General features: G+C 38.6%; 1 protein-coding gene across 1 annotated transcript in view; it reads right to left on the bottom strand.

The window, feature by feature from the left end:
- Positions 1 to 12227, bottom strand: part of SPTA1 (spectrin alpha, erythrocytic 1) — a 91763-nt gene that overhangs the window by 73855 nt on the left and 5681 nt on the right. The window contains exons 6-12 of the mRNA XM_081121688.1: positions 10403 to 10536; positions 9727 to 9871; positions 6183 to 6337; positions 5096 to 5231; positions 4898 to 4999; positions 3346 to 3483; positions 2611 to 2721 (exon numbers count right to left, since the gene is read on the bottom strand). Coding sequence (XP_080977814.1) covers positions 2611 to 2721; positions 3346 to 3483; positions 4898 to 4999; positions 5096 to 5231; positions 6183 to 6337; positions 9727 to 9871; positions 10403 to 10536 — 921 coding nt within the window. The remainder of the gene's footprint in view (positions 1 to 2610; positions 2722 to 3345; positions 3484 to 4897; positions 5000 to 5095; positions 5232 to 6182; positions 6338 to 9726; positions 9872 to 10402; positions 10537 to 12227) is intronic.

The raw sequence follows: 12227 nt of genomic DNA, 5'->3' as shown, positions 1-12227 counted from the left end.
CTTTATTTCTTCTTTAATTTCAAATAATAGCCTTAAGGGTAGAGTGGTCTTGGTAGTAGGTTCTTGGTTTTCATCACTTTGTGTATTTCATAACAATTCCCTCTGGCCTGAAAAGTTTCTGTTGAGAAATCAGCTGACATTTTTATGGGAGCTCCCTTGTAGGTAACTACCTTTGTTGTTGTTGTCATTGCTTTTAAGATTCTTTTTCTAACCTTTGCCTTTTTAATTACTGTGTGTTTTAGTGTGGGCTACTTTGGGTTCATCTTGTTTGAAACATGCTATGCTTCTTGGAAATGAATCTCTTTTTCCTTCACCAAGTTAGAAAAGTTTTCACTAATTATTTTTTCAAACAGATTCTCAATCCCTTGCTCATTCTTTTTCTTATGGTACCCCTATGATGTGGATGTTGTCACGCTTGATTTTTTGTGTGTGTTTTTTATCCTCACCAGAGGATATTTTTTCCATTGCTTTTCAGAGACAGTGGAAGGGAGAGAGAGAGAGCAGAGAGAAACATGGATGTGAGAGAGACACATCTATTGGTTGCCTCCTGAATGCACCCCAACCAGGTGCTGGGGATTGAGCCTGCAGCCCAGGTACATGCCCTTGGCCAGAATTGAACCTTGGACCCTTCAGTCCATGAGCTGATGCTCTAACCACTGAGACAAACTGGCCAGGGCTGCTTGATGGTTTTTTAGGTCTTTTAAATAATCTTCATTTCTTTTCATTCTTTTTTTCTTTTTGCTCTTCTGATTGGGTGTTTTTTGTTACCTTGTCTTCCAAATCCTTGATTCAATGTTCTGTTTCATCTGTTTTGCTGTTGATTTCTTCTAGTGTATTCTCCATTTCAGTTATTGTATTCTTTATTTATGAGTGGTTCTTTTTTATGGTTTCTATGTCCTTTTTATGTTTACTATCTCTTTGTTGAAGTTCTCACTGAATTCATCTATTTTTCCTCTAGGTTCATTGAACCATCCTTATGAACAGTGTTTTGAATTCTGTATCTGGTGGATGGCTTGCTTCCATTTCACTTGGTTTGTTTTCTGGAGATATTTTTCTGTTCTTTCATTTGGGACATATTTCTGTGTCTCCTCATTTTATCTGTTTCCCTGTGTTTGTTTCTAGATATTAGGTAGACCTGCTATGTCTCTCAGTCTTGGCTGGGTGGCCTTGTGTATTTGGTGTTCTTTGGGGCCTAGTGATGTATTCTCCTCAATCACCTGAGTCAGGTACTCCAGGTATGTCCCTTGTGTAGGTTGTCTGTGCCCTTCTGTTGTAGTTGAGGCTTAATTGCTATTGATGCATTAGTGGTTCAGAATGACCCTTAGACTGACTGGAATGACCCTTAGGAATGGCCTGTGAGCAGGGGCTGGCCCCATGGAGCGGAATTTGCCCCAGTGAAATTTGGTGCCTATATAATGACCTCCTTTTGGTGTACCACTTGTAGAGCTAATTGGGTGGTCTTAAGCTGGCCATTGAGTGTGTTGCTTCTGTGGCTTCTTTGGAGGGACTCCAGTGTATATCAATGTTAGATGCTGCTGGTGACTGTCCCAGAGCTGTCTGTTAGGAAGTACAAAGTGATCTGTGATTGAAGGCCTCTCTGCTGGGTTTGGATGCATGTGGGCGGGGGCACACTGCAAACTGAGGACAGCTTCCACCAGTATAAAGCCTGAGGCAGGTCAGCAAAAGATCCATGGCACCCCAAAACCTGCTGTCACCAGTCAGTTGCCCACATGTCTGTAGAGGTAAGTTTTTACTCATATTTATTCATGGACCACCCACACCACCAAACTGCTAGAGCTAAAGATGGATTCAATAATTCAGAATAGAAAAACAATCTAAAATAAATGATAGCACTTTATAAACAACAAAATTATTTTAGACCATTAGCTTTTACCAATGAGAATAAACAAAAGAATTACATGACTGATGATTAACAGGGAACACTTGGAATTTGATTGTTGCTTTTGTTGTTGCAATAATGGTGGTATGTGTGCCGAGTTTCAACCAGTACCATCCTAGGAGACAGCCAAAGACATACACTATATTGGACCAATGAAATTTTTCTTACAGTTCCCTGGGCCCTGCTTATGTATTGGCCAGTTTTTCTGGACATTGTAACTTAAAGTTCACAAGAAAATTGCAGCAGCATTAGATGAGAAACTTAAACATGAAAATATGATTATAAAGAAAAAAATAAATATTACCTAGTTATTGTTTTTTCCCCTCTCTATTAGTAGAGAGGAAAAAAATTTTAAAATAATACATTCCAAACTTTTAAGTAGTAATTCAATATCAAATATAGATCTGATAGTTTCTATTTATACTGAAGTAAAAAGACAATAATTTAGTTTATCAAAAAATATAAATGTCATGAATCCTTAAAATTTTTAAATTATTTTTTGTGGAATGAAAAGAGTATTGGTAGAAACAAGTATGATTATTTTTCTGGATGTTTTCTCTTAAGAATAATTCTCATGTTATATCTAACAGTTACAAGAGTGATTCTCTCTAAGGATAAGAATATCCTTAGAGATATTCCTGCCCAGGCCACTAGAGGTTATGATTTATACAAACAAGAAACCAATCCCTAAATTGGGGCCCATTTCTTACTGTGATCTTTTCCTCCTGGGCAGTGAAGGCTTCTTCAAAGTCATCATGCTTCTGGAGAAGGGTTTCTACACTACCCAGAGAGTTTCCCAGGTCCTCATTTTCCAGGAAAGCCTATAGAAGACAAAAAGACATACATCAACTGTGCCTCATTGATGAAAACATTCCTTTGGAATATCTCTGAGACAAGGACCAAGGGAGGAGGTGACGGAGTTGGAGAGCAAGGTGGTAATTAACATGAAAAAGTCTAGTAGTTAGAGACTAACCCCAAACAGCAGAAGCTTCAGACTTTCTTCCCAATAGTCTCACACAACTTTATCACCTTTGTCTCTAGGTCTGTTCACATAGAATTCTCCCAACCAATGAAGGCACTGTTCTGAGCTCTCAAAGCTGCCTCAAGAGGACCACTCACATCCTCCAGAAAATCTCTGGTTAACCTTGCCTGACATCACTATTTTCTCCTCCTAACCCCTTTATAATTTGATATTGATTTTTCCTTATGTTCATTTGAGGTTAAAGCCTCTCTGCTATGTACTTAGATATTTTTTACATACACTTGTCCATGAGGAAATAGTAAGAGCCTTATAGAAAGGGTCAATCTTTTCTTTGTGGTTCACTCATCAGTTCCCAGGACAAGCTTAGGAGCACAGAAGTGGTTGTGATGGTGTTGATACTAGTCATGGTGGCAGATAGGGGGTGAAAAATGGTTCTGAACACTTGCTCAACCCTTCCTGTTACCTCTTGTCTACTCATCCAACTGTCCACTTGCTCACTGTCACGGTAGAATAGATGCAAGTCCAAGCACTGCTCATACTGATGCTGACGCTTGTCCCACAGTTCCAGCAAGGCAGCCCAGTTGTTTGCAAGTTTTGTCATCTTTAGAAAGGAAAAGATAATGTATCAGGAAGGTACTTAATTAATTTAGCTCAGTCTACATTACTAAGCATCTAATAAATGCATTTTTTGAAGGATACAAAAATGAACAGGAAGTGGAATTTTCTCTTTAAGTTCCAACATCTAAGTGAATAAATGCAGCATAGGAAAAATGGGAAAAATGGGAAAAATGGGATAAATGCAGCATAGGAAAAATGGGATAAATACCATAAAGGAGGTACAGCACATTTAACATGTATAAATAAACAAGAAAAGATTAATTAATGCCATAAACAAATAATTACTCCAAATAATTGTTAGATTATACAAAGTGCTCCAGAGAAAAGTGAAATGCCTTAAAAAAGTGGACATTTGATGAATTTCAAGTTCATAGAGCACTTAAGTTATCAGACTGAGAACTTTGTATTCTATTCTGAAAGCAAATAAGAACCATTAAGAAAAGAAAAATGTCACATTATCAAGCCCATAGAAAAACCTGTATTTGCCCAAGTATCTATCCAAGAAATTACAGCTATTACTACAGCTGCCGTGTTAATTCCACCAAAATGGCAGCATTTTCAGAATCCAAGGATAATAGGTAGGTTTTTAAGAACTTAGGGTACTATTGTTCCTTTGGCAGCAAATTGTTAATAATAAAATCCATATTATAATGTTTCCATAGAGTACTGGGGAAATTCAAATTATGATTATCTCAGCCTCATCCATCTCACACAGCCCTGGAGGCTGTGCTTAGAATCTAATGAAATGCAAAGAAGCCTACAAATATTATTTTAAGTATCATCCCCAAGAGTTCCTGTGACTCTGTGACTGGAGAAAAATCTCTCTCAGGGGACAGAGAGTTTAGATGAGCCCCTGTGATCCAGGAGGTTAGGATGATGGTGGCAAACCTCTTTATTTAGTGAAATTCTGAATGTTCAAAGCTTTTCTTTCAATGTGAAATTGAAAAACAGAAAAAGGAGAATCAGTCTGATTTGAGATTGTATTGAGGAGAAAAGAAAAAGTACATGTGCCAGGCACCTTAGGGAACCCAAAGATAAATGAGGTGCAGTCCTCATTTATTTAGAGATGAGCATGGGAACGTAATAAAACAGATTGTGTGTGACACGAAAAAATGATATGGAGGTTTCAAATTAGGTGGAACATAGGTTGATGAAATTAGATAGGTTGATGATATAAAGATTCAGAGGTAAGGAAGCACACATCTTGTCCTGAGAATTTCAAATTACTCAATTTAGCTAAAGCAATATGTGAAGGAAACAGTGTGAAAGTTGGGTTCATATTACTAATATCTTTATATGACGTCTATCCTCTTCATTCAGAGATTATCATGTTATAATGAGACTAAGTGAGGGCTAAATATGCATCAAAATCTCACAAATTCTGGTAAACTAATCACCTTTTCCGAAATTTCACTGGAGGCTTCATGATTGACATCCAGCAGGGCTTGACCAGTCTCATCAGCAGATTGAAATCGGTCATCATAAGAATCAATTTCATGCTGTGGGCACAAGACAAAATGTCTTAAAATGCAGCAAGAAATTTATGGCATTCTTGGCACCCCTCTTTTCCTCCTATTGAGAACTTTTCTCTTTACCTTATGCTGTTGATGCCTGTCCAATAGGGCTTCCCCACCAGCCACATCTGTGGGCAGCTCATCAGCATTGATTAAAGCAGTCTTCTCCTTCATCCAGCCTGAGAGCTCATCATAGTCAGATAAGAAGCGTTGGTACCTGTGAGAGAGGTAAGGTTAAGGCCAAGAAGGAGAAACCGGATGTAAATTGACTTTGGATGAAGAGTTAGGGTTGGACTGAGCTAACGGTGCAACATGCTCCTTGCCCTAATTCTACCCCTCCCCTTTCCCTGATGTACTTTCTGTTCCTTTAGTAGTTCAAGTTGTAAGTCCTTTACTCCAGGTTGTATATTTCTTGGGCAGACAGGTCATTATGTGAAGAGGCACATAGGCATTACATCTCGAACATCACAAGGTCACACCTACACCAGAGGCACTTGAAGTAGAGTAAGGTACTCTTAAGGAGGCCAATCAATAAGCACATAATATAGAAATGAAAACAAGCACCCTGTGAGAAAGGGTGGCTAGAGTTAGGGTGAAGAGCCCTCATGTATCTTAGTGCACCCTTAACCCTATTAATAAAAACAAAAACCACTAAAACAATTTTAAAAAATTAAGTGCTCACCATTTAATTTTAAATCATAACATTAAGATGAACAGTGTTTTGTGGTGATTTCATGATTCACCATAAAATTAGCTACTGAAATAATACCCACTTTTTTGAAAAGCCAACCCACATTCAGGAAATAATTCTAGATTTGTTATTATTATGCTCATCAGATTGGAAATTTCTTTCAGTTCCTTAGTTAGGGCCAAGATTTTGACATTTCTTTAGCTGCTTTTCCAGCTTCATGGGCCACTTCACAGTATCTTACAACTAAACAGAGGAAGACAAAAATTCTTCAAGTGAGCAGAGGTGTCATGCTAAGTATTATATCAGCCTGCAAAAGGACTTCTCTTGGCAACTTAAAACTTCTTTTGTCTCTACTGAGTGGGCAGAAGTTTGGGTGCCTCATTGTTTTATCACTCTCACACATTTATTTCTGTTTTTAGTAGTACGCCTGGGTCCTGTAAAGACAAATAGAGTAATAGAACGGAGGGATTCTGCTACCAAAAAGAAGCCTGCAGCTTGTCGTATCTGCTGGTAGCCAAGGCGCGAATGTGCTCCCAGTTGGAGACCAAATCCTCTTTCATCTGCTGGATCTGAGGCGCATCTGCAGGATGGGAGAGCTTCAGCTTGTCAGCTTTGGCACACAGCTCCTTCACCTTTGGATGAAAAAGAAAGTTAGTGGGAGATCCAAGTGCTGAGTTTTCCTGGCAGAGTTTTATCAGGGTGATGCAACTAAACAATCATATAAATATTTATTTATTAATACACATTTATTGATATATTTATATTAATAGACTAATGTACTATATTAATAATTTACTAAGCACTATTTGTCTCTCATTTGCTAAGCACATCACATGCATTTCCTTGATTAATAGGCTTCCTTTAATAATACTATAAAGTACAAACTATTCCTAGTCCCCTTTAGGTGAAAACTGAGAGGTAAATATTTTATTTGCTCAAGATCACTCAGCTAGTAACTGTCAGAAACAAGGTTTAGACTTAAGTGTGTCCTTCACCGACCTGTATACTGTTTCCATAAGTATTTTTGTGGGAATCAGAAAGACATTTCTGCTTAAGAGGATAAGAAATTCCAGTAATGCCAGCTCATTTTGAGCACAATTCCTGAGCAGCAGGGTTACCAGACGAAACTATGGATATGGGTGACTTTCCACATGTCACCATTAGTCCTTTATTAAACTTAACTAAAATCAGGTATTGTCTAGGACAGTGTTTTTCAACTAGTTTGCTGCAGGAATTTTTAAAACATACAATACCTGACTACTTAGAGGCACTGACCCCTTTTCCTTTGGATTGTCAAATAAAAAAATGACAACAGCGAACACAACAGCCCCATCTTGAACCATAAATTTATAGGTCATATAACAGAGCTGCATCTTATTGGTCACATTGCATAATAAGGTTGCATCTCATTGGTTAATTCTTGGTACCAGAAAACCTTATATACAAGTATAGGCAACTGGTTTTTTTAAAGTTACTAGGAGCAAAAAGGGTAGGTAATGACTATTACTACTACTATTACTATTATTATTGTAAATCAATAAAAATTATACCTATTTTTTGTCAGATCAGCAAAAATTATAACATATTTTTTGGTGTGCCACAGAATTTTAGTAATTAGTTTATGTGTGCCATGAGATGAAAAAGGTTGAAAATAGCTGATCTAGGGTTTAGGATTTCATTATCATTATTCATAAAACATGGAATTTTGTTATTCATTATTAGAAGGGAAAAAAAAGACCAAAGACAAAAATGAGCAAGAATAAAAGAAGTGAAAAGATAGAACAGTTTCAGAAACTGGTGCCAGGGATAGAGCTAAGATTAAAGCACAGCTAGTGGGGATCTTCCTGTGGCTGACTCTGCTGTAGACACTGGGGAGTAAGGTTAAAGTTATGGTTATAGTCACAAGGGAAAGAAGTAAGGATGGGAATCATTCAAGAATATAGGTTTGCTTAAACCTCTTGTATGCCTATGTCTACTCCTGTAGGTGTTGGAGCTGAGGTTTTCCACCTTTCAGGAGAGAATCCAAAGGTGGGTTTAGTAGCGTGCTTCAAGTGACTCTGACTTTATTTTAAAAGGAGACAAAAAGAAACAGGATTCAGCTGCAACAAACAAAGTGTGGTGCCCGGCCGACTTGCCTCAGTGGTTGAGCATTGACCTAGGATCCAGGAGATCAAGGCTCAATTCCCAGTCAGGGTACATGCTCAGGTTTCAGGCTTGATCACCAGTGAGGGGTGTGCAGGAGGCAGCCGATCAATGATTCTCTCATCATTGATGTTTCTCTCTCTCTCTCTCTCTCTCTCTCTCTCTCTCTCTCTCTCTCTCTCTCCCTCTCTGTCTCTCCCTCTCTCTCTCTCTCTTTCTCTCCCTTTCCCTTCCTCTCTCTGAAATCAATAAAGATATACTTAAAAAAGAAAAAAAAAGAAAATGTGGTTAGATGAAAGGAAAGACTCTCTGACTACAGAGTACTGAGTGAAATTAAGAAACCATTATTGGACACACTTTGTTTTTTGTTGCTTAATAATGAAATATAATTAAAATTTTTATTTTATTTTATTTGTGTGGACTATGAAAAGCTATGGGTTGCTCTAAAAGAAATGGGTGTGCCTCAGTACTTGATTGTCCTGATGCATAACCTGTACTGTGGACAGAAGCCACTGTCAGGACAGAATATGAAAAGACAGATGGTTTCCTTATAGGCAGAGATGTCAGACGAGGGTGCATTTTCTCTCCTTATTTGTTTAACCTGTGAGCAGAAGGTATCATATAAAAAACTGGGCTAGATACAGAGTAAGTAAGAATGAAAATTGGTGGAATATCAATAAGTTAAGATATGCAGATGATATAACCTAATTGGCTGAAAGTAGCAATGACTTGAAACAACTTCTGCTGAAAGTGGAAGAAGAAAGTGTCAAAGTGTGTGTGGATTGAAGGCGACAAAAATCGTGACTACAGAAAAAATACACAACTTTAACATAGACAATAAAGACATTGAGATTGTTAAAGGTTTTGCCTACCTTGGTCCAGTTCATCAATTCAAATAGAGATTGCAACCGAGAAATTAAGAGAAGGCTGTAACTCAGAAGGGCAGCAATGGGAAAATTAGGGAAGATTACCAAGAGCAAAAATCTGTCATTAGAGACCAAGGTTAAGATCATCCACACACCCCATATTCCCAATTACTATGTACAGACATGAAAGCTGGACACTGAAGAAGGCTGATAAGGGGAAAAAATGGTTCATTTAAAATGTGATATTAAAGGAGAGTTCTACAGATAGCCTGGGATGCTAGAAAGATGAATAAGTGGGCAAATTAAGCCTGAAACATTGCTGGACAAAAATGACAAAACTAAATATGTCCTACTTTGGACACATCATTAGAAGGCAGAATTCTTTGGAAAATACAATTATGCTGGGAAAATGGAAGGTAGCAGGAAAAGAGGGAGATCAAATATAAGATCGCCCTGCCAGGCATGGCCCAGCAGTTGAGCACTGACCTAGGATCCAGGAGATCGAGGTTTGATTCCCGGTCAGGACACATGCCCAGGGTGCCGGCTCGATCCCCAGGAGGGGATGTGCAGGAGGCAGCCAATCAACGACTCTCTCATCACTGATGTTTCTCTCTCTCTCCCTCTCCTTTCCTCTCTCTGAAATCAATAAAGATATATTTTTAAAAATTGACTCCATAAAAAAAAGCCATATATATGAGTCTACAGGAGCTGAGCAGGGCTATTGAGCACAAGAAATTGTGGACATCACTCATTCATGGGGTCTCCAGGAGTCAGAGTCAACTCAATGGCACATAATACATATCACACACACATATACACACATATACGTTTTAAAGATAAAGGACATCCAATATTCAAATACAAGTTATGAAAGAGAAAAAGCAAGTATGTTCAAGGACCACAGAATTTCTACTTCATTGAAATAGTAAATTTACTGTGTTCTCTGGAGGCAAGATGATCTTTAAATACCGCTTCTACCTCCTGGGGTCAGCCCTTCTCCCATAACGGCTTACCTTGTCATTCATGACCGCAAGGTTCCGCTCCAGCGTCTTGTGACTGTGAAACAGCGCCTCCGAGCTAACAAGGTCTTTGCCATAGTCCTCAGAGGAGAGCTGAGGCTCCTTCTCCTTGATCCACTGGATGGCTTCAGTCACGTCCCTGTCAGACATCCGTATGAGCTCCAAAGAAAGAAGAGAGCAGGCATTCCAGAGCAAACAGCACACAGCAAGCTCCAGCTAGTTTACCCAGTTAGAAATTACCCTATCTTCCTACACAGTAGCAAAAGGTAATGTAAAGAGTTCTTGCTTTTAATGGTTTCCATTGAGATGTACAGACCTGCTTGTTCCGACCGTGGAGCCTCCAGATATACTTCTCATCCCTGGGTCAACGTTTCATGAATGTCTTTCCTCTTCACAGCTTCCTCTTCCACCCCCACCCAATTCTTAACCTGCTTTCCTTGCCTCTCTGGAGCTTCCATCACTAATTCCTGGTGCTGTTTTCATTGCGTTGGGCTCCAGCCACCACAAACTTGGCTATAGAGTGGGTTATAGTTTTTTTAAACTAGTTTCTCCCTCACTGTCTTAAAGGCAATCCATGATTTCCTTTGAGGTACTGGCCACTAATTGCTAACAGCAGACAGAACATGGTGCTACTGCAGAGTTTCCAAAAATGCAGTGCCTACACTCATACCTTTTGAATCTCTGGAGGTCTGCAGCACTGGACAGTGTTTTTTGTCGCTGGAGAGCCAGGCCATGGAGACGCTCCCAGGCAGCATTCACCTCATCTTGCTTTAACTTAATCAAAGGCAGCTCTGGGTGGCTCTCCTTTGAGAGGAAACAAATGCTGGAGTTATGCAAAGGTGAAAGGATTCCATCGTTCGAACACTTCTTATGTCACACTGGTTCATGCTTTGTTAGAAGTGAAGAAAGACCACATAGCCAGATACTGAAATTCACTTTGTCCATGCTCCCTAGCTCTAACCTGATCTACATTACAAAATCTAGAAACCAACCTGCCAGATATTGTATGTTTTGCTCCCTGCACTGGTCTAGCCTAACATAGGTTGCCCAATCACAAAGTTATTTTCAGAGCTCTACCTTGTTGATGCCTGCTACATCCCCTGAAAATCATGGAAACAAAGAAAAAGAAGAAAAAATTCCCTTCATGAAGTATGACTTAATTTTTTAAAACTAATACTGGAGTAACATCCTTGAAAAATCAAATGAGAACAATTTTCCTCTACCCAGAATTATACACAAATTCATACACATTTAATTTTGCTGAAAATTTCATACATCTGCCACTATCTGAAGCAATGAGATTTATGAATACTACATTAATCAAGCAGCATTACCCTATTTTGATCTTGGAAATTTTGAGTAGTTCCTCTATGGCCATCTCCCTAGTCCTCTTGTCCCTGTTTCTTCCCATTTCCATTTTCATTCCAAAGCCTCTCCAGACAGAATTTTCTATATTATTCTTGAGTGTCTGACCCTTTTTATTGTAGCTGTGTGAGCCCCACTTCAGAAGAGCAGGGGATAAACTATGTATTGGATTAATCCTCATTATGGTAGACTAGAAAAAGTAGCCATGTTACTTTGTCATGAGATTCTCCTTTGAGGAGACAGACTCTGTTTCCTCATTCATGGGATATGGGTTGGCCTATGACTTGCTTACGAATAGAATGTGGCAGAAACGATATTCTATTAACTTTAGCACTTAGGCCTCAAGAGGCCTTTCAGCTTCTGTTCTCACCTTGTTGGAACACTGACACACAAAAAAGCAGGGGCCACTGAAACATGAGACCATATGGGGGAAGCTTTCTTTATCTTTGCCAAGACCCCAGACATGGGACCTTCCACTTTAACTGAACCACCAAATAACAGCGGCAACTTAAAAACACCAGGTGAGATCTGGAGAACTGCCGAGCTGAAAGGCTCAATCATTGAATCGTGAATCAGTGAATCTGACTAAGTCAGGGAAAAAAATAAGATGCTTGTTGTTTTAAGTTTTGTGGCAGCACTAGGTAAAAATTTCTAAAACAAGAGAAAGATGGTGAACAGAGTAAATTTAGGAACTGTTGGAAATGTAGCCTGGGAAAAAAATTGAGAAACAGGTTATTTTTCTTACTCCAGTATTTATTCATCCTGAAATCTTGGTTCTATTAAGTCAAAAAAATAATTCCCATTATAAAACTGTAGTGATAATAAAACCAGAAATGGAAAAGCATAGGAGCCAACTGTTGGAGTGTCTACTTTTTTATGTACATATAAAATCAGACTGTTTTCCCAGTTTTCTTGTATATAATAGGGTTATTTATTCACATACTGAGTATTTGCTCACATATTGAAAACTTATTTAAGCGTTTTCTTAAGTAACTAAAGTTAAATCTTCCTCCTTTCCCTCTGTCTCTACATACAAATTATCTATAATGATATCATATGTACTATGATAGCCACCATTATTTAATATTCTTTGCTACTTTATTCTGATTCTTCTTTATGAAGAAAGAATG

This window comes from Miniopterus schreibersii, assembly GCF_964146895.1.
Source record: "Miniopterus schreibersii genome assembly, chromosome: 19".
Taxonomy (NCBI): Eukaryota; Metazoa; Chordata; class Mammalia; order Chiroptera; family Miniopteridae; genus Miniopterus; species Miniopterus schreibersii.
This window is presented reverse-complemented; position numbering and strand designations above follow the sequence as displayed.